General features: G+C 38.0%; 1 protein-coding gene across 1 annotated transcript in view; it reads left to right on the top strand.

Annotated features, from left to right (window-relative positions):
- Window positions 1-22,398, top strand: part of ATP6V1G3 (ATPase H+ transporting V1 subunit G3) — a 34,665-nt gene extending 12,267 nt beyond the window's left edge. The window contains exons 3-4 of the mRNA XM_036757760.1: window positions 13,792-13,892; window positions 22,185-22,398. Coding sequence (XP_036613655.1) covers window positions 13,792-13,892; window positions 22,185-22,358 — 275 coding nt within the window. The 3' untranslated portion in view covers window positions 22,359-22,398. The remainder of the gene's footprint in view (window positions 1-13,791; window positions 13,893-22,184) is intronic.
- Window positions 22,399-23,829: the final 1,431 nt, after the last annotated feature.

The raw sequence follows: 23,829 nt of genomic DNA, 5'->3' as shown, positions 1-23,829 counted from the left end.
CTTTGAGGATATTGGTTTTATATGATTAGTCCATTAATCAGAACAGGGATGCTGACTCCCAGTGTTGGAATGAACTTCAGGAATAAACTAGTCTAACCTGTACCCAAGCGAGCATCTATCTATCTATCTATCTATCTATCTATCTATCTATCTATCTATCTATCTATCTATCTATCTATCATACATTATACTAATCAGATGAGTTATCATCTTGCCTCTGCCTGAATATTTTCAGTGAGAGGAAAACCCCCTGTTCCCAACAGGGTCCATCACACTTTGAATCACTTCTATTATGAGGTTGTTTTCCTTGGATTGAGCCTAAATCTGCCTTGCTTCAACTTACCATAGGATAATAGGACCAAAAATCTAGAATTGGAAGGAAACTTAAAAATGATCTAATCCAACCTCCTTATTTTACATACAGGGAATTGGATTTAGCCTTCCCATCAAGATCAGGGGTGGAGCAAGGATGCCCATTATCACCACTATTATTCAATATTGTACTACAAATGCTAACTCTAACAATAAAAAAAGAAAAGGAAATTAGAGGCATAAAAATAAGCAATGAGGAAACAAAACATTACTCTTCGAAGATGATATAATGATATACTTAGAGAACCCTAGAGAATCAGCTAAAATACTAGTTGAAAGAATTAAAAATGTTAGCAAAGTTGTAGGATATAAAATAAACACACATAATCATCAGGATTTCTACATACTACCAACAAAAGCCAGCAGAATGAGACAGAAAGAGGAATTCCTTTTAAAATAATTGCAGACAATATAAAATACCTGGGAGTCTACTTGCCAAGACAAACCCAGGGATTTTATGAAAACAATTACTGAACACTTTTTACACAATTAAAGAAAGAGCTAAACAATTGTAGTAATATTAATTGCTTACGGGTAGGCTGAGCCAATATAATAAAAATGACAATTTTACCAAAGTTAATTTACTTATTCAGTGCCGCACTAATCAAACTATCAAAGAATTATTTATAGAGTTAGGAAAAATAATTACAAAATTAATCTGAAAGAATAAATAGTCAAGAATATCAAGGGAATCAACAAGAAAAAATGTGAAAGAAGGCAGCCTTAGCAATTCCTGATTTCAAACTAAATTACAAAGTGGTAATCCTCAAAACAATCTGGTATTGGCTAAGATATAGAGTGCTGGATCAGTGGAATTGACTAGGTACACAATCCACAATAGTAAATGACCATAGTAATCTAATGTTTGATGAACTCAAAGATTCAGGTTTTGGAGGTAAGTACTCACCATTTGACAAAAATTGCTGGGAATACTAGAAAGCAATTAGGTAGAAACTAAGCATAGACCAACACCTCACACAGTTTGTCAAGATAAAATCAAAATGAATAGATGGTTTAGACATAAAGGGTGACATCATAGGTAAAATAGGGGAGCATGGAAAAATGTACCTGTCATATCTATGGATAAGGGAAGTTTATGACCATACAAGAGATAGAGAGCATAACAAGAAGTAAAATAGATTATTTTGATTACATTAAATTTAAAAAGTTTCGCACAAATAAAACAAAATGAATGCAGTCAAAACTAGAAGGAAAACAGGAAATGGAAAAAATTAAAGCAAGTTTATCTGATAAAGACCTCATTTCTCAAAACTATAGGGAAATGAACCAAATTTATAAAAATAAGAGTTATTTCCCAGTTGATAAATGGTCAAAGCATATGAACTGGCAGTTTTCAAAAGAAATCAAAGTTATCAATAGTCACATGAAAAAATGCTCTAAATTACTACTGATTAGAGAAATATGAATTAAAACAATTCTAAGATACCACCTTATACCTATCAAATTGGCTAACATGACAGCAAAGAAAAATGACAAATGCTGGAGGGGATGTGGGAAAATTGGGACACTAATGCATTGTTGTGAACTAATTGTGAACTAATCCAACCACTCAGGAGTCCAACTTGGAACTATGCCCAAAGGGCTAAAACACTGTGCATATGCCCTTTGACCCAGCACTATTGCTACTAGATCTATATCCTGAAATAATAAAAGAAAAGGGAAAAGGACTTATTTGTACAAAAAAACATTAATAGCAGCTCTTTTTGTGGCAGCAAAGAATTAGACATCGAGGGGATGCCCAACAATTGATGAACTACTGAATAAACAATAGTATGTGATTGTGATGTATTGTGCTATAAGAAATGACAAGTAGGATGTTTTCAGAAAAACCTGGGAAAGTTTATACAAACTCATGCAAAGTGAAGTGAGCAGAACCAGGGATAAATAAGTTGTATATTCCTCAAATTCAAAAAATTGACCACCAAAGGATGGGGAAGATCTTTGTTAACAAGCAATTCTTGTAAAAATTAAACAAGAAACCACCTTCCCCAAATATCCTAGGGTCTTTGGTAGTCAGCCAGCTCAAAATGAGTCAGTGATGTTGTCCAAGAAGGCAACACAGCTTAGGTGTCATTAACAGGAGATCAGTGCTTGACTCAAGAGAGGTATGATTTCTCTATCCAGCATTTGCAGGGCTGGTTATCCCACACCAGCGTGGTCCCATTGATTACTATTTCACTGTAGCTAAGTCTAGGACTAGAAAAATTCAGCTGTCTTCTTATCTCCACCAATCATGGGTATGACTAAATTCCTTAGTTTAAACAATGCCTTTGTTTTTTGAACTGTGCATCAGTCTTAATTCACTTTATTGCATTGAAGGAGAATTCTGTGAGTTTGCACTAATTTATTTTATTTTACCTTTATTTAGCCCTTCTTTATCAAATGCCTAGCCGCCCAGAGAAGGGTAAGAGAGAATAAAACAACCAACAAACATGAAAATGAGCATATTGTTCCAAGAGCAGTAATTTTTTTCTTAGTTTGAGCTGACCACAGCACTGCTTAGGAGTCTAAGGAATTTTGTGAGTTCAAAGGGTCCTGGCCAGAATTCAATATGATACTTAGTAGTGAGTAAAACACTAGACTATATGATTCAAGGACTTGGGCTTCCTCCTGCTTATTCCCAAATTCTGCTTTAAATACCCTTTTGTTTCATCTTCTTTGTGTTATGGATCTATGGACACTTTCTCAGAATTTTTTAAAAATTCATAATTGAAGGAAATGCTAGTTTTGATTTAGAGGTTAGTAAACACAAATATTTAATTTGTTTTTCTCATCCAAGCTCTTGAATTCCCAGAAATAAGACCTCAAAGAGGTCTGTATATGCCAAATTAAGAATCCCTCCCTGAAGACAAGTTTCTCACTCCTACATTTTAGTAGTACACTTTAAAAAGCATTACTGATTACATAATATGTTTTACACAAAAGCTTTTTGGAGGGACAGCATTAGCAAACTTCAGTTAGTCATGATAGGTGGTGGTGGTGGCTGTCAAGTCCCCCCAAAGATCTAATTCAACTCGATGATTACCTACTGCTACACTGTGCCCTGGAGAAATAAAAATCTAAGACAAAAATAAAACAAATAAAAAGGAGGTCCTTCCTTGCTCCAGAGTTTATAGACCCTTCAGTCTTCTCAATTTGCAGGTGAACTAGAGCAGGCCTTCTAAGATGAAAAAACCATCATCACTATAAAGCATTCTTTGCCTTAGCTCTTCACAAACCCAAGCCTGGTGAGGCACTGATTTTGAAGGGGGAAATATTCCGTCCACCCAACTCTGAAATCTAAGGCAGAGGCCAAAAGAATATGAGCTATCTGTTCAAGACAGCTTAGCAAGAAGGGGATTATTATATAGGAGAAGTGGGAGAATAAAGAAGAGAAAGCTGAAAAGGCTGAGAACTTGGAGCATACACCAAGGGATCTGTCCTCCCAGCTGCTACCGGCCCCTTTGCCATCGCCCTTATTTTTCCATACGAATTGTCCCCATTATATCTCCCCAGGGTCAGGTTCCTCTCCCAGATTTGTAGCTTGCTGCTTACCCTCTCTGCTATTTTTTTGTTTGTTCATTTCAATTATATCTGTCTCTTCATGACCCCTTTCTGGGTTTTTTTTTTGGCAAAGATACTGGAGTGGTTTGCCATTTCCTTCTCCATGTCTGCTATACACTATTTTAATGTATTTTTATTTCTTTTGTTAAATATTTCCCGATTACATGTTGAAAATTTTTAACATTCATTTTTTTTAAATTTTGAGTTCCAAATTCTTTCCCTCCCTCCCCTCTCCCACTATTTGAGAAGACAAGCAACATTATCTCAATTATACATGTGAAGTCACGCAAAACATAGTCTTTTATATGCTCTTGCCACATCCTAAAGTTCAGATAGAGGACTATCATGTATTGTCTGCTACCTTCCACCTCACTGGAAGATTGGGGGACTGACAAGTCTATTGTGGGAGTAAGCGAAGTCTGGATTCCATAGGGGCAGGTTAGCTCTCCTCCAACTTGAGCCCACCTAATCCATCAACTGTTTTAATGAAACAAGGGAGGTGAAAGAGGACAGACCCCAAGGTGGGATCCCAAGCCCTCCTTATACCCCAGAAAAGTTTCTTTACATTCTGCCCCCACCTTGCTTCCTTCACACAGTGATTTCTTCACAAACCTGACCTGTCCCTGTTGCTTCAGGTATCAGAATTCCTAGTTATTGCTCTGGCAAGCATACCAATCTGGCTGGAATGTGAAGTACATAAAGAGGAATAATCAGAAATATGTATGGAAAGGTAGGCTAGTGCCAATCTGCAATAGGTTTTAAATGCTATGGTGAGTAGCTTATGTTTTGTCCCAGAGAAAATAGTGAGGCATTAAAGACTCTTGAGCAGATAAATGATATTGTCTGACCTATGTTTTCAGGAGATTCTTTTGGCATCTGCGTGGGTGGAATTAGAGGAGGATACTAGAAGCAAGCAGATAAAAAAGGAGGATAGTGCAATATTCCAGGCAAGAATGCTGAGGGCCTGAAGTAAGGTGGTAGCTAAATGAACAGAGAGAATGAGATAGACCAATCATCAAGGAGTATTTATTAAGTACCTGCAATGTTCCAGGCACTGTACTTGGTGCTGGGAGTGTAAACAAACAAAAAAAGTCTGAAACAATCCTTGCCTTCAAAAACCTTATATTTTCTAGGAGGAATTAGCATTCTAGTGGACAGATGAGAGATATTGTAGAAGCAAGCTTGACAAGGCTTGACAAGTGATTTGGATATAAGAAATAAGGGACCTGAAGGAATGAAAGATTACTTTGACGCTGTACATCTGGGTTCTTAGAAGGGTGATGGTGCTCTCAATAGAAATCAGGAAATTGGAGGAAGGGTGGGTTCAGAGGAAAGATCATCAGCATCCCTTTGGTCAATATCTGAATTTACTGATTGTTTTTTCTTTTCATATGTATGTTTTGATTTAGGAAGACATACAGTCAAAGTTCTAAATACGAACATAAATAAATATGGAGAGGATCTTTGATTTCACCAGTGTAGGGAACTCTAGGCATAGGAACTCCTTTCCTCCTCTTCTATAACTCAAGCTCACTTCTACACTCTCTAGATTCCTTGCCTGGTTCATTGTCCATGGATGGGTAAGGTTCTTTCCCTTCCCTGCTTTCCAAAATCCCTATGTGTATTGTCTTTCCCCAGTCGAACATAAACTTCTGGAGGTTGGGGACTATTTTGTTGGCTTTTTTTTTTAAAGTAAAAACATATTAAAAACAAAAGCTATTGAAAAGATCACTGTGATTATTTGCACAGTATGTTTCCTCATCAGTTTTTCTTACCCTTTTTCCCTAAAAAAATTCCAGAAAATTGACTCTGGTTTTCCACCTTGAAGAATGTGATACATTAGAACTGAACAAAGTAACCATTATGCCTATCCATAACATTTCCAGAGCATAGTCTTGTCTCATACTTCAAATGTATCTATTCTGATAGCAAACAAAGCTTGTTTTGGTAATAGCTAAACTCTACGGACAAAGACCATTTCTCATTCACCTTTGTTTTTCCCCTAGTAGTTAACACATTCTACCATACATTGTAAGTTCTTATTAAACGTTTATTAAATTGAGGACAGCTAGATGGATTGCTCTGATGGAGAGAGCACTGTGCCTGGAGTCAAGAAGACCTAAGTTCAAATCCAGCATCAGAAATTCACTAGCTAGGTGACCTTCAGCAAGTCACTTAACCTCTCTGCTTTAGTTTCCTTTCCTATAAAATGAAACAAAAACAACTCCTACCTCCAGGGTTGTTGTGAGGATCAAGTGAGATAACATTTGTAAAGTACTTAGCACAGTGCCTCGCACATAGAAATTGCTACGTAAATGTTTGCTATCATTACTATTAGTTGATTATTGGCATGACCACAGGGTACCACAATCATATTTATGCTTCTAATGGCTATGACTGTGCTTGGATTTTAAGTTTAAATTCTAGACTCCTGTGGAAAATTCTCATAAAGGGACGCCTTACATGGTATAGTGAAAGGAGCCCAAGACAGAGTCACAAAAACCAGATTTGATCATGGACAAGAATGTGATGTCCACCCAGAGGACAGCAGCAGAAAGAGTGTTCCACTGGAGTCAGATGGAGTAGCCTATGACCTGGCTTCCAAGCTCATTTCTCCTATTATTACCGGTGTGATCTTGGAGAAGTTGCTTACCCTCTCCACTACAAACAAACAACAAACTAACTACAACAAACAAAAATTCTAACACAATCCAGTGAATACACAATTGTCTATTTTATCTAATTTTACTCAAATTCATCCTTCGGTAAATTCAATAAAGTACCTGTGTTTTTCTATATGGTTCCTACAAACATCAGTACTTAATTTGAACATTCCCATTCCAATCATAACTTCTGGGGAGCAGCTCTTAAAAATGTTTCCTTACAAGTCAAAATTTCAGGGACCATAGAATTTCAGAACTTGTTTCCTGAAATTAAAAAAAAGTACATGAACATTTATTTTAATAACAAAATTCTCTATGTACACATAAAACATGAGAAAATGTTCCTTCCTTTAACCTTCAGATATAGTTCTTACATTAAGGTATATATTAGATTAGGTAGAAGAAAGTGTGTATGGGTAACATGGTTTTAGGTTGTCATTCACTTCGATTTCTCACTATCCCCACGCCTTGCTGTCTCTACAAAATTTTAGGTTCTTAGAACAGGATTATAGATTTTTTAAATACTACAAACTTGGAAATATCAGTGATTTCATCAGTGTGTGTGCTCTTTCTCTCCATATGTATTGAAATCTATTTCTTTGTAATGAGATGGGTTCTGGTATAATCACCACCACCCCACTCCTACCCCCACTATCACCTGCTTGCTAACTTTCTGATGATGAGCTTCAGTGCACTTAGTTAGGTTGATCCTCTGACAACAATCTTGCTCTGTCATCCCCAAACTGTTCTGACTTGATAGAACCTGTCCAAGTAGCCATGCTATTACCTCTATTATAGAGATGTACTAAGGCATGAAGGGGTTAAAATTGCATAGTGGAGAGAGTACCCATGCTGAGGAAATAATAGTATTTGGATTATCCTCTTCATTTTCTTAGGAAGCCTGAGATGGATTAAGTGATTTGCCAGAGGGCTTACTGGTAAACTATTCAATGGAGTCAGAATTAGAATCCAGAGTTATGGATTGCTAAGGCTTGTGTTTTTAAAAATTCATTATAATAAATCTGCCCTCCCTCCAGTTGGCGAACACTCCAGGGAACTTTCCTCTCTTAAGGCCTACTCACAACCTTTCTAGGCAAGGTTACTAACTCAGGGCAGATTGTGTATCTATCATCTACGAACCAGCCTTTATCTCCAGAAAATAGGGCAATTCAATGGGGCTTATTCAGTCTGCAAACAGTAGAGAGATACTTTGAACATTTGCAGAATGTTGGGCGGCCACAATGTCATATCTGTTCTATTTATACAGATTATCTGGTAGTTTGGTGACATGCCATATCTAATAAATTTCTGCCTTCTCTTTGGAAAAAATCCTAGAAATTCAATCTTTCACTTCTCCCACCTCCCAAATAGTATTCCATATGGAAGCTTTGTTGCCCTTACCAATCTATTTAAAATATAGAATTAATGGATTCAAACAGTATCCTGACCTCAAAAATATTAGTTTAGAGTCTAGGGCTTCCCTACCCTTAACACCCAGAGGAGGGCCCCCAGGAACCAACTCCCAGGTTCAAGGACCTTCCCAGAGGGTCTACATTCTCTAAAAGCTCATGAGGTCCAAATGATGTGTTTATCTTTAATAGGGGACTCAGTTAATTCAAACAAAGATTTAATAAATGATATAGAAAGAAAAGTAACAACAAAATATTTCTCCAACAAACCTGGGGTATATTATCCCACAAATTCACAGAGGGTGGAAACATACAAGATCAAGGGACACAATGGAGGGAAACACATGTAAAGAAGACGTAGGGCCAGGGCACATATATGGAGAAGTACACAGATAGGGAGAATGTGTAGCCAGGGTACATACATGGATATGCACACATACAGGAAACATGTATGGCCAGGGCATACATATATGGAGGAACAATTAACATCTTCAATGGTGCAGAACTACTGATGTCTTCTAATAATGCCATTATGCTTCTTTCTTGGACTATTCCTCTCTGGTCTTATATTCTTCAGTTGCTAGGTCTGATGGTGTCTACTGGACATTAATACTCTGCTCCACCAAATGCTGCTTAACTGGACTCTTGCCCCCTGAACACTGCTTATTGGACATATAGTCTCCATCTGGCTAGGCTGGTTTGATGATGCTTCTGGTCTACCTGAATTCTTTGGCTAGCTTTTCAAGTCAAAAATGGATGTTGCCATATTCTGTCAGCTAAAATCAAACTCCTGGACTTTTCCCAGCTCTTTCAGAAAAAGCAGAAACTCTTTCCAAGAAAACACCAAAAAAAATATTCCTTGGGGGTTCTGATTTCTTCTTCTCTTGGAATCTTCGCTACACATTTCATCAGGAGAATCTTAGCTGTAGGTGCAAAGCTCTTAAAAACAAATAGTATGGTCCTCCCAGTCAAAGAATGCCTCTAGGATTAATCTTTTCTTTGGGTTCCCCTTCCTGCATTCAGAGACCTCATCCTAGCTTATGGAGAACATGCCATATACACTCCAATTTTCAATCTCTAAAGACTAAGCTATAAGTCAGGGAATGATTATTTGTGTAATAGCTACCAAACATCACTAGGGTTCAATGTTCCCTGCTTTTTGAATCCTAAGTTTCTTCTATTCTGCCATATAAATGAGAGATTAAGTAAAAGGTACAGAGACAAGCTAAGCCCAGGGGGTAAGGTCACATTGCCAACTCTACCTGAGTAGCCACATTCCTTTCTTGTCATGTGGAGATCCAGCCAACACCAAAGCTTTAGAGGGGCTTTCAGGTATGTCATCAGGAATTATTAAAGCTTATCAAGAGTCATGGTAGCATATAATCTGTTTTTTTAAAATAATGTATGTATATGTATGTTTATTTACATACATATACATACATACACATATTATATGTATATAATTTACATCACTAATATTTTTGCCAGTAACCCTCCTCAACTTCTCTCATAGAGCAATCTCAAATAACAAATCTTATATACAAATGGAAAAGAAGAAAAGAAAAAGATCAGCAAAATCAATCAATATATTGAAAATATCTGAGAATACATGCAATGTTCTATGTTTGTAAACTTTCCACCTTAGGTGAGAGTTAGACTGTCTTCTCACATGTCTCCTTTGGGGCCTTGCTTATTCTTCGTAATCTCCAACATTTACTTTTGCTTGTTTTGTGGTTATTTTTTCTGTTGACATTGTTGTAGCAATCATGTAGAATTTTTTCTTGGCCCTGCTTATTTCATTCCACATCAGATCATGTGAAGCTCTCCACACTTCTCGGTATTCATCATCTTTGTTGTTTCTTATAGCATAGCAGTATTCTATTACATTTATGTACCACAATTCATTAAGCCATTCCAGAATTAATGGGCTTTTACTCTGTTTCTGATTCTATTTTAATATTCTGTTTCTGAATCTTAAAAGATGGAAGGGTATGCAGAAGTAATATACCAATTACTCACTGAAGTATGTGCAGCATCCTTGAGGATGGGCCAGGAAGGCTTCAAGTGAAGTCCCCAGGTGAAAAGGAATTCTTGGTCTTCTGAGGTGATCTATTGTTCTTTTAGACAGCTGCAATTCTTAGGCATTTCTTCTTTATCATGAGCTGAAATCTCCCTCCTTGTAACTTCTACCTATTCTACCTATACCCTTCAGAGCTGAGTGGGAACTTCTTAAGGGCCATGTGCCACTTAGGAAAGAGCAGTAGGCTAAAGACAGGAGACCTGGGTTCTAGTTCCATGGTTCCATGTCTATGTGGTATTTTGTCATACCCCAAATATGTTGTGTCATACTTTCAGGATCTTTCTAGGCACTGGACATTGAAGCCCTGGTGGGCTCAACCTTATTAAAAGCAAAAATATGATTTTGATCAAGAAAGGTAAGTTGATAAAGAATATTATGTATTATTCGAGAAATATTTATTTCCATACAATAAAACTCTTACTTGTAAACCCAAAGATATGAGATATGCAAGTGTTCCTCCAAAAAGAAGATGAGATAGATTATTAATAAATACCTGTCCTAGATGTTTAATTAATGCCTGTTTACTGATTAGGGCCAAAAGAATCTTCTCATGAAGCTGCTAAAGGTGAATGTGAGGGTAAAACTAAAGCTTGCTGGTCTACCCACCAGAAAAGCAGGCTAAAAACAGAATATCCATAACAAGGATCCTCATCTTAGTGGGAAGACAGAGGAAAGGGAAGGAAGGCAGGAAGAGACAGAAACATGGAGATATAGTGGGAGGGAGGCAGATAAGCAGGAAGGAAGACAGAGAAGCAGAGAAGAAAAAAGGAGAGAAGGAAAGACGGAAGAAGGGAAGAAAAAAGGAAGGAGGAAAGGAAGGGAAAAAGAAGGAAAGAGGAATAGGAAAGGGAAGGAGAGGGAAGGTGGAGGGAAGAAAAGAAGTGTCTCCTACTCCACTATCAACCAAGAAGAAGAAAGAGAAGAGAAGAGCTAAAAGAATTCTGCCCTAACAACCAAATGGAAAGGGAGGTCAAATGAAAGGATACTTGTGTCCTGAAGCTATCATAGATTTTAAAAGATCAATAGCAGTGATATTAGTCTGGACCGGTATGATACAAAGCAATCTAAGTATGATGAACATTCATAGAAATACTGATGGTCTCTATTCATTACTCAGGGAATAGAGTTTTTTTGGCTTAAAAATTATCCAGTGATTAACAAAACATCCCACCTGAAGTACAAGTATTAGTTATCTACTCCTGCAAAATCATAGATTTATTAAGAAATAACATTCTCTTAAAGAGTTACATTTCCTGGTTTTATGCTTATATAAGAGGCATCATGACACAGTAGACAAAGTGATGGGCTTAAAGTTAAAAAAAAAAACTTGGGTTCAAATCTTGCCTCTGACACTTGCTAATTGATCACCTACCATGTTATATCTGGCTTGTGCAATAGGATCATTTTCGGCTAGTGTTCTCCTTATCTCCAGCAACATGGGATAGGCTAATTTTGCCTCCCTTGACACAGCTTCCAGGTATCCTCTCATTACAATGATGCAGCTTCCTGGTCACTTAAGGGTATTAAAAAAAAGACCCACCTATGTGGAGCTGAGACCCTTCAGACTTGATTGATGTCCCAAGACTGGGAAAGTCACTACAGGCTACAGATGCATTTCCATGTGAACACGAAGGGGCCACCACTAACCAAGCAAATGCTTGAGTATCCTTGCTCAACATCCTTTCCTTACTATGGCTAAGCAAACCTTCTTTTGCTAACCGTTGAATGACCTATAAGTATCTCGTTTTGTTCTCAAATCAAACCTGAATTAACAACATACAGACCTGATTCAGGCTTGCCCCTTACAGGTTGCAACCTGTGTTACTAAAGGTAGTTTCCTGTACTGACAAGTTCACGGAACCTTCCTACACATCAAGTTGTTAGCTTATGCTATAACATCATTGTGACTGAGCAACATCATTTAGAGGAAAGAACATTTTTCTAGCAAAAAGTCCTGCCTCTAACATTTACTACTGTGTGATCTTGGGCAAGTTATTTAACCTCTCTGTGCATCAGTTTCCTAATTTGTCAAGTTGAAATAATATCCTTTGCACTGCAAACTTAAAGCATGGTTGAGAGGGAAGCACACTGTAAACCTTCAGCCAATATAGGAATATGAGCTACCACCACTACTAAAACAAATTAATTTAACTAAAGCCTATCCAACAGATCATACTGGAGGAAAGGAGGAAAGAAGCATTGCTCATTGTCTTAAGAGAGGGACAGAATAAATATTACCTGGACAAGATATTTGAGATGTAAAAAAACAAGAAATAAAGACTTAGAATATGGTGTGGAGTTTCTTTAAAAGTTTAATCTTAGCAATGACTAAGGAGTTTTGCGGTGTTACAATTGAACTCTTGGGGCTGGAGGTGGGAAGGTTTTAAGTTTTGTTTGGTCCTCTGACCTACAGAGCCAATTCCGGTAGTCCAAAACATTAATTTCAGGTTTTAACCAGTGCTACCCAAAGCATTACCTTTGTACTAAAATTTTACAGTACAGTCTGCCAGCCTTTGGACTTAATGCTTATACCCTTGGCCTTAATAAAAGTGAGGGGCCATTTAACTGAATCTCTTTGCCATTAAAAAAAATTGGTTTTACAATCCCTTTCAAGTTTCCCTATAGAAAGTTAGTATACAAAACCTACTTTGATGTGCTCTTAATCTTAATCACTCATTCTACAGGCAGAAAATGTTAAGGGAAAAATCCCAATAAAACGCAAAAACAAAAATGTAAACCGGTTTGGTAGAGTCTGAGTTGCAGGTTTGTAGGGACTTGGCTAGCTGCCAGTGTTAAATAGAATCCAGTTGGTGGGGACAACAGGGTTCCTGGCAGCAAATCAGCACTGAAAATCGGACCAAATAATGTCTTTCCCAACCAATGACAGCTAAAATCTGTTCTCTGGCTGTTATTGCTGTGAATAAAAGAGACAGCTATTTTACTTAAACATGAAAGCGCAAAAGAAAATTGTCATTTCCATTACATTAAAGAAATCCAATGGAAAATGTTTCAGATTCTGTGTAACTATATTGGGTTTCTTTTGCAAGATTGCAACAATTCTGTAGTATGTGGTAATGTACTGATTGGCACCTTGGAAATAACCTGACCTCCTCCTTCTGACATGTTGTGTGTGTGTGTGCGCATAGTAACTAACATTTCTAAAATGCCTACTATGTGCCTGGCACTGTGCTAACTATTATCTCATTTAATCCTCACAACAACCTTGGGAAGCAGGTTGCTATTATTTTTTTCATTTTCCAGATGAGGACACTGAGGCAAACAGAGGTAAAGGAACTTACCCAGTTGCACAGCCAGTAAATGCCTAAGGCTGGATTTGAACTCAAGTCCTACTGACTCAAGCCTGGCACTCTATCCACTGTGCCACCTAGTTGTATAAGCATATGTATGTATACATACACACTTATGTGTATACATATATATTTGTGAGTATATACATATGTGTATGTGTGCATATAAATAAATGATACTCTATCAAATCATAGACTCATAGGCTCTTTAGAGAACATCTAGTCCAAAATGCTCAATTTAGAGACAAGGAAACTGTAGCCCAAAGAACTAAAGGGTCACATAAGATTAGACATGGCAGACCCCAAATTTGAACCAAGGACGCCTGACTCCAAATATAAGCCATTTCAAAGAGACCTCATTTCTACTTGCCTCAGACACCTCTTTTAATTTTCAGGAAAAGGTAAAAGGCTAAAACAAGCAAAAGAAGAAGCAATGGCTGAAATAGATCAGTATAGGATGCAGAAAGAAAAGGAATTTCGGGAAAAACAATCTTTGGTAAGTACAAATGTCAATTAATTTCTTATACAACATTTTAAGTAGAGTCCCATAGGGGACAGTATGACATACTGAAAAGAACACTGAACAGGATGTATGAAGACCAAGATTCTAGAGCTGGTTTTGATATTTAACTGGGCAACCTGACTCTTCATCTCAATTTCTTCATTAATAGAATGAAGGGACTGGAGAAGATGATTCAAGCCAATCCAATTCAGCCAAATTCAACATTGATTTAAGCGGTTATTCTGTACAGAATACAGCCCCTGTTTATTCCAGTGGAAAGAGAAGGCCTATGTGTAGATTAACTTGACTGGGGCATTGACATGGCAGAGTGGACATACTGGAATCAGAAGCCCTGAGTTCAAATTTGACCTCAGATGCTTACTAGCTATGTGACCTTGGGCAAGTCACTTGGCTTTTGTTTCCCTCAGTTTCCCTATCTGTAAAGTGTGGATAATAATATCACCTACCTCCCAGGGTTGCTGTGAGGCTTAAATGTAAATTGTAAAGCAATGTATTTGTAAAGCTCTTAGCATAGTATCTGGCATAAAATAAATGTTATGTAAATGGCAACTAGTAGTAGCAGTAGCAGCCACAGCCACAATTCTGCATACTAAAAGAATACAATGAAAAATGATCCTCTAGATGTCTTGGGAAAGGGAAATTTCTTTACTGCAATTTCCCTACACCAATGAAACACCACTACATTTATATAATCATATATTCCACCATTTTTTCTTCTTCCAAGTTTTTTTAGGGCTTTCCCAAGGAAGTTTTTTTTTTAAAAAAACCTTCATTCTCTCTAAGACTGAGTGGTTTGCAAAAGTGATGTGCCCTCCACAAATGAAAGAATGACATCTGTACATGTTAAAATGGAAAAGAATTAATTTATAAAATCAGTTTCTTATATATTCTTGCTTATGTACAGATCAAGGAGCTCCCTTGGATGACAGGAAATATGGTAATGACCAAAGCAGACATATAGTCAAAATCTACCTTCTGTTGACACTTGACCCCCACTCTCCCCAAAACCAATGACAAGCCAAACAACACTAAAGGTAGCAGTCAGCTCTGCAGGTACATACTATAAATATATCAACACAATGAAGGGGATTTTGTAACAAACAGTGCGATGGGGCCTGATTACATTGTGCTAATGATGTCCTGGGAACCCACATTCTTATGATCAATAGTCTGTATATGCGATACCTAGTTTGAGGGTGTGCAAAGGCCACCTGATATTTCCTTAACCTTACACTAAACCAGCTTTGATTTAATTGTATTTATTCTGGATATTCTTATTTATGTATATACTGTCTTTCCCATTACAATAAAAGCTCCTCATAAGTAGGAATTGTTTCCTTCATTATATTTGTATCAGTAGCACCCAGCTCAGTACCTACCAAAGAGTAGGTACTTAATAAATTCTAGCTGATCCATCAGTTTCTTGTAGATATGTGTTGTAGAAACCAAGGAAATGCTCACATTCTCTGACATCTTCTAGGAATTCACCTATGATTTTTGTTTTCCGAATGATGTTGTTTTGGTGTAAAAGCAGGATCGTAGCGGGTACTCAGAGGCCATAAAACGCCCCCAACCCTCTCATAATAATAATATTATAATAATGACAATAATAGCTAACGTTTAGAGAGTGCCTACTGTGTACCAGGTACTGTGCTAAGAGCTTTATAAATTCTTATCTCATTTGGCCCTCACAACAATCCTGGGAGATAGATGCTGTTATTATCCCCATTTTACAAAAGGGGAAACTAAGGCAAGTGAGGTTAATTAACTTGGCCAAGGTCACAGAGCTAGCTCAGACACTTGTCTGAGGCCAGAATTGATTTAAGATCTTCCTGACTCCTAGCCCAGAGCTCTGTGTATGATGGCACCACCTAGCTGCCTAAGGCACAGAAATGGTTAAGGAACTTGCTCAGGACCGTACAACCAGTAAATATCTAAGGGATTTGAACCCAAATCTTGCTGCCTCCAAGCCCAGTGCCCTGTCCACTATGCCACTCTGTCTCTCCTTTCCTTCCTTTGGTAAGAACTAAAAGATCGATTTTTACAAGAAGTTACTTATCAGAATTATTATCCCTTAGTAAATCAATAAAAATGAAACTGAAAAAATGTGCAATACAATGGAAAATAGAGAGGGTGGGAGGGAGGGAGAGGGAGAGAGGAAGAGGAAGAGGGAGAGGGAGAGAGAGAGGGAGAGAGAGAGGGAGGGAGGGAGGAGGGGGGAGAGAGAGAGAGAGAGAGAGAGAGAGAGAGAGAGAGAGAGAGAGAGAGAGAGAGAGAGAGAGAGAGAGAGAGAGAGAGAATTAAATGCTTACTATGCACCCAGTAAGTATTTAGCACGGAATATACACTTAGAAGGAAGACAGTCTTTGCCTTCAACTGATTTTACATTCTCCTAGGATGAAGACAACACACAAAGAGGAATCAGAATTCATAGGTGGGGTGCGGCTGGTATGCATCTGGAAATGTTGATCAGAAAGTGATACAGAGACCTGGTTCCCGACAAGAAAAGATAAAAGCTCACTTATCAGAGCCCAAGATGGTTGCAAGGGCAGAGTTCAGAGTTCAGAGGGAAGAGGGGAAGGGAAAGGTTGGGAAGGAAGAAAAGACATAAGATTGATAGTCAGATTACACACAAGGTTTGGAAATGGTAACTGGGAAATGCTCTTCAAACTAACAGACATTCCTGCAATAATCTCTCTCTGAGAAACAGGACACAGTAAAGATCTATTTTTAATCAAGGAGTATCTATCAGGCAGAATCATGTGTCTTGGGAAATATTTCTTCTCTGAACAATTCCTGATCAATCCAGTTATGATGATCCCATGAGACAAGAGTACCTGGGAACACAGTCTTCCCAACCATAACCACCTTTGGCTACCTTACTCGGAAAAAAAGAAAAAGAACTTTTATTATCTTTTTCTGTATCAAAAATGAAACAAAAACAAACAGCACCAAAGCTATTCTAACACTGCACAGCATGGGATTGTGGGGGTGCAGAATCTCTTGATATGCAACAGCTAAGAAGGTTCCTTCCTCAGAGTTGCATAAGATGTAAATCTAGTCCAGGAAATTAACCATCGGCATTGAACTTGAATAAAAACTCGTCATTTTCACAATTCAAGCCTAAGCCAATTTCACAGCTGGCTGATCAAACTGTGTTCACAGAGAAAGGCCAGAGTGCATGGGGCTGCTCTGCTGAAAGCTTATTATAAAAACTATCTCAGCACTTCTCCTCTTGGTGTGACCTCCAGTATTCGTCGTATTGTTATCCTAGGCGAGACTCGTCTTGATTAACCTAAGCCTGGGGTCAAGCAGGAAGACCTGCTTAGAGTCTGAAGAAGAAAGAGTCCTTGGGATCATCATATTGAGTTCCATGTGATGTTTCCAAAACACATAAAAAGACACTTATGGTCTCACATCCATCATAATCCATTAAACTTAATATTCTGTATGTAGCTTCTCGAAAGCATCTGATGATCTTCATTGCAACTCAAACCAGCTCAGTGTGGTGTCAACAAAGCTTTTTTTATTAAACAACAAAAATGGAATAGTGATTGTAAAGGTCACTGTCTAAAGGTTACTGAAACAGCAATAGCATATACATAGATATATAGAGGAAGGTGATAGATGACAGATAAACACAGATGTATATATGTACGCATTTATTCAGTTCAGTCATTCTTCAGCTGTGTCCAACTCATTATGACCCCATTTGGGGTTTTCTTGGCAAAAAGAGGTTTGCCATTTCCTTCTCTAGCTCATTTTACAGAAGAGGAAACAGAGGCAAACAGGGTTAAGTGACTTGGCTCAGGGTCACACAGCTAGTAAGTGTCTGAGGCTGGATTTGAACTCTCTTCCTGACTCCAGGCCCAGCACTCTATCCACTGCACCACCTAGCTGCCTTGTGTGTTATATATACATACATATGCACATGCCAATATACATATGTGAGTATAGGTATGTGTACATGTATATGTCCCTAGATAGATGGAGTGCTTTAAGGTCTACCAAAAGCTTTACATTTGTCATCTCATTTGATCCTCTTCACAACCCTTTGAGGGTGTTGCTTTTATTATTAATCCCATTTTTATATATGAGGAAAACTGAGACCAAGGAAGGTTAAGTGAATTGTTGAGGGTCGCATAGTTAATAAGTGTCCAGCATTTGAACTGTCGTCCCAACACACCACCTAGCTACTCCATGAAACACCACAGGAGAAAGGCTTAAGGAGGCAGTCCAAAATCCACTCAAGCCATTTTGCCAGAGGTATAATTAGCAATGTTTTTGCCTGGAGAGAAGGCTTACTTCAACTGCAGCCCCATGGGTTAGGAGGAACATCCTGTGTATCCCATGTTTTCTACCCTGCTGAAAAGTAAAAAGTGAATAGGATTTTCCATCAGTAGCTAATGGGAAAAAGTGAATGACCACCACTAACAGAGCTAGATAGGAGATAAAGAGGCTCTAAATCTTCTCCCACCCCTACCCCCACCACTGAGTGGGGGCTCTGGATACCCCCACTGTAATTACATCTTTGCAGTTTCTTTCAAAATGGCTCAATTTGAGTTACACTGATTTAGCTGGACTACATTTTAGGAGAGAGAAAACTGATAACTTTACATGAAACAAAAATCACAACTTTTCAACCGAATATAAAACCAAGCAAACTCTCTGCAAGCATCCTGCGGGTTATTGTCCCTGAAGCTGTAACTCTTAGGCATGTAATAAAACATGTAAAATAACCTCCTGACAACAGTTCTCTGTCAAGTAGACATTTCTAATTATGGAAGATTTTTTTCATTTCAATATGGTGGATCTGACAGCCTTGAAAATTCAGGAAATACCCCCCAAGTTATTTTTCAAATGTGTTTGGGGTTTAGCCAAACCCCAAACACATTTTGATAAGTCATCTCCCCCATACTTTTAAAACCTTTTGAGCAACAAGGAAAACACAATCCATATGGTTATAATTCATTTATACTTAACTCATCAAAACGTTATTTTGAATAAGCTATTGAATGTCTACAGAGCTATAAAATCCTTTCAAAGCTGTTTTTCTTTGAACTGGGAAGTCAACTTTAGCCTGGGCTATAAACAGAATGGGCTGGAACCTGGATAGACTCAAGCTCATTTGATTTCAAGTTTAGGACTCAAGAAGATCAGATGGGTGCTGAGGTTCACTAGATGTTCATAGCCCTCCAGAAGAAGCTTGCACTGATTTGCCTTTACTAAGTACCTTGTATACCTTTCCCAAATGCTCATAGAAAAGCTAAGCAAAAGAAAACAAAGAAAGGATACATACAAGTAATCAAACTGAAATATGAAACTGACCTTCCTAAACATAAATTAGGACTCAATGGTTGGCTTTACAGAAGAATGCCTAGTTTTACAAAATGCAGAATTCCTTTAAGTCAGGAGTTCTTGACATTTGAACCCTTTGGTCAGTCTGGTGAATCCAATGGACCACTTCTCAGAATACTGTTTGTTACCTTTATTAATAACTGGAGGAAATGTCAAATTTCAGTTAAAGGTTAGTGAAATAGATATGCAATTTGTTTCCCAAGTTCACAGATCCTTGAAGACTAACAGCTGCTTTAAATGGTGAACTCCCACATGCTCTTTCAGTTTTAATTTACAGATTACTAACTTCTTGCCAGAGATTCTAGGATTATTAAAGAGTAAATTCAGCATTAGGGAACATTGAGAATTGAAATAAGAATTAATCTTTAAAATGATAATACAAGTTGTCCCACCCTGTCATCTATCCACATCACTGCCAAAGCAGTCCTTTTAATACCTATGCTATAATAAAAAGAAGTTAAACTTAGATTCGCACAACATTATTGGTTTAAAAAAGAGTAGATATGAAGGCCAATGACTTGTGTTTCAATCTTGGCCCTGCAACTTACTATCTATGTGACCTTTAAACAGGCCATCTCACTTCTTTGAGCCTCAGTTTCCTCATCTGCAAAATAAGGGATTTAGACTCAATGATCTCCTAGCTCTAAATCTATGGTTCCCCCTACGACTGAGGTTTAAATCTTGCCACAGATATTTGGTAGCTTTTTGATTATGGAAAAGTCTCTTGACTACACAGAGCATCATCAGTTTCCTCACCCATAAAATGGGGATAATAATAGGTATCCTACCTATCTCACAGAGTTTTTGTGAAGAATGTGTTTTTGCAAACATTAAAGTACTAGAGAAATCTGAGTTTTAATTATTATAATGCACAGGTCTGAGCTTGCCACTTCTCTGCTCAAAAGTCTTTGGAACTCCCCATCTTTTATCAAATAAAATGCAAACTCCTTAGCCTACTGCGCAAGCTCAATAACGTGGCTCTAAACTCCATTTCCAGCTTTATCTGACAATTCTCCTCTATGTACACTTGGTGCTCCAGGCAAATTGGACTGCTCAGTGTTTCACTAGTCTTGTCTTACCCCTTCAAACTTCCATGCCTTGAAACATGTTAAATTCAACGACCATAATAGAATGTATCCCCTCCCCCCCTCACCCTGTCTGCCCATATCCCTTTCCTCCTCACCTCCTTGCTCAGGTACCATAGTGATCCTTCTCTCTTTCCCCAGACAGAAAAAATTCCTCCCTCCTTGGATCTCTCAGGCATCTAAAGTTTGATCTCCCCATGCATCCTTTTCTAACTTTTATTATAGTTATTTGTGTATATGAATCACAAACATACACCTCTCCCCACAAGGGTGGGGGAAGTTATGTGGTGCAGTAGATAGAGTACTGGGTCTGGACTCAGAAGACCTGAGTGAAAATCCAGCTTGAGACATTTACTAAAGTAAGTGATTAGACTTAAAGTAAGGCCTTAGACTAAGCATGAAAAAGCCTTTGAAGTAGAATGACTTGCAAGAATTGTTTGTTTAGGCTGAAAAAAATTGGCCATGCCCTGGATATCTTCTACAAATTACCAAAATTGTTGAGAAGGGATTCATTCCAGAAACTGAAGTGAGTTAACATTCTAGCTGAAGACCTTGAAAAGGAGTCAACCAGTCAACCCCAGAGAAGGAAGCACCCCAGTTTCAGTTTTGGTGAGCTCTTCTTATCCAGATTGATCCTCCTGATTTATCCAGAAGAGAGTCTCATAAGCTGTGGTCTGATGGATTTTGGACTTCTCTCCAGTGGCCAAATCAACTGCATCCACTGATTGCAGTGTCTTAATTGGGAGCCAAAGGTAGAAGGAAACAGATTCACCTGGTTAAGTAGAACTTCTTGAGTTGGCATCCCATAAATGGGAGGAAAAAAAACTTCCAACAATCAGGAGCTATGAGTTATCCCTTTGCCACATATGATCTCTAAGCTTGAGCCCACTGTCCCTTAGACTCTATATACTTTTGTTACAGACTTGGGGAGGTGGATATTTTGTATCAACTGTTCTTAATGCTAGATGACTAAATGAGTATCAACCAATGATCTTGGGGGAAAGCACACCAGTGAAGACTTGAGTCAATGACATTAAAGAAACTCCTGAATCCTCAGGAGTATCCCCCTAAAACCCTAAAAGGAAGGTAATGCCTTACTTTGGGATCCAGGACTAATTGTGAGAGTGGAAGTTGGTATAAGGATCCTCAACTATATGATTTATGGGTGTAAGGGGCATCAATGGAGGTTACAAGTCCACCACACTTTGGAAGCTGGTTTCATGAGTTGTTGTGGGAAAGAGAGATGAGCATTAATGACCTGGGCATTAAAAATCCAGCCAGCAGCGTTTGAAGTGACTCAGGGTGCAATATCTAAGTCAGCCACCAGGTGGCACTCAAAGCTCAAGTTGTTCCTTTGCATGGCCTGGCCAAGCCATTTAGCCTTTCACTGTCAATAGCTGAAAATAAGTTTTTCCCTTTCCGCACATGGAGGCTTCCTGAGTTCACATCTAAAAGATAATATTTATTTAATTTAAAAATAGTAATGCTTTCATTATCTCAGTTCACCCCCTCCCTTGGTATATCTGGCCTTAGCTAGGAGTGATACTTGAAACTCTTCTGAGTCAGTAGGGCTTGCCAAAATTTTGCTTTTTTTGACATCATCCTTGAGAACCTAGGGTCCCTTCAGAGTAGAACTTTAGTCTAGATGCTTTACTCAGTGAGTGTCTGATATATGTGTTTTGAATTGTATTGAATTTCTCTAGGGGTCGTTTCAAATGTTTCTGAAGTATTTATGGTAAAAAATAGAAAGTCATTGACAAACTGGGTAAATAACAATAAATGACTCTTGGCTCAAAGGGTTTCTTTCTTTTTGCCTTTGCAGATAATGGGTTCCCAAAGCAACCTCTCTGTTGAAATAGATGAACAGACAGTAGGAAAGATTCAGAACCTCACTGGTAACTACAAGGAGAGCTTGGAAAATGTGATGAAGCAGCTTCTGAGCATGGTTTGTGACTTGAAACCTGAAATCCATAAGAACTACAGAGTCACAGATTAAACACTCTTCAGATTAAGCAATAAATAGCATATATATTTTATCTCATGGCTTTGACTCTAGCATTTGTATCACAGGGGGCTGTGATTGTGATATTAAAATCATATAGGCACTAACAGATTTTAGAATGACGTAATTCACACACAGGCACTGAATGAAAAGGGATTGGTTATCACTTTTCCTCCATAGTAGTTATGACACTAGTTTAAACAGGGCCAAGTCAGCCAGGCGGAGTCACTTATCATTCCACACTTTATATAAGGTCAGACTGACAACTGTTAAGTGGGTGTTGGGGTTTCTTTTCTCCTTTCAGAAAAATGTGCTGTTATTTGAGGGTTTTGGGTTAAATCAGTCTCAGTCTGCAATGGGTTCAACATATTACAATCTAAAACTGAAATACTTTAGTTTATTTCATATTACAGGAGGTTCCCTTGTGGGGATGGAATGAGTTAACTTGGATTAGAGTCAGACTAATGAACAAGCTCAGCTAAAACATATAAGTGTACACAAAAAATAGTTTATAACTGCCCCTTCAATATATATATCCGGAGAGAATTAGACAGACAAAAAGAAAGAGAGACATAGAGACAGAGACATATAGAGACAGAAAGAGACAGAGACAGAGATGAGCCTCCCTCAGTCATACAGAACACATCCTGCCACTATCTTCAGTTCCCAAATTAACATTTTCCCCCATTCTGAACTGCAGTTTTAAGCAAAAGAGATACATAAGAAAAATAATATTAGGAACCTGAGTGTTTCTTTTTGTTACTTTAATTTGTTCATTTTTGTTTTTAATAAAAAATAAATGGCTCCCAAGGGATGTCTTAAGGTCAGCAAACATTCCACCCAATCTACAACACCAAAAACCAAGAACCGATGCTCAGAATGCAGACTTGTAGGTGCCAGCACATTCTTGATTTCCAAAAAGTGAATGCAAACCTTTTTAACATCACCCAGGAGGGAAAAAAAAGAATTAGTAATGTTAATCTCTTACTTTAAAAAATTCTGATAATGGATTTTAAAATACAAATATAAAAGACATTTGGATTAAGCACCATTTTGGATTAACTGCCTATTACAAGAGAAAACCCAGAGTCGTGTATATATTCTTTAAAAGACCCAGATATAGCCATTTAAAGAAGAATGAAGGGTCCAATCAAAAGAACGGTGACTCTGAAGTCGTAAGACCTGACATCAAATCTTACCACAGTTACTTACTACCTTTGCAAGTATGGTGATATCACTTAACCTCCTTGGGCCTCAGTTTCCTCATCTATAAAATGAGGGAGTTGGATTAGATGACCTCTGAGGTTTTCTCTTTATGATTTTACAAGATCTACAGCATCTAAGCAGAAGTGTTAGAGAAATTTAAGTAATATTGAGGCAAGATAACTTTTAAAAAGATATTTTATTTCTATATTTGTACTCCTGTGGCACATAGTAGGCACTTTGGGGAGTGTTTAAAGTTGCA

Source organism: Trichosurus vulpecula, chromosome 4 (genome assembly GCF_011100635.1).
Source record: "Trichosurus vulpecula isolate mTriVul1 chromosome 4, mTriVul1.pri, whole genome shotgun sequence".
Taxonomy (NCBI): Eukaryota; Metazoa; Chordata; class Mammalia; order Diprotodontia; family Phalangeridae; genus Trichosurus; species Trichosurus vulpecula.
This window is presented reverse-complemented; position numbering and strand designations above follow the sequence as displayed.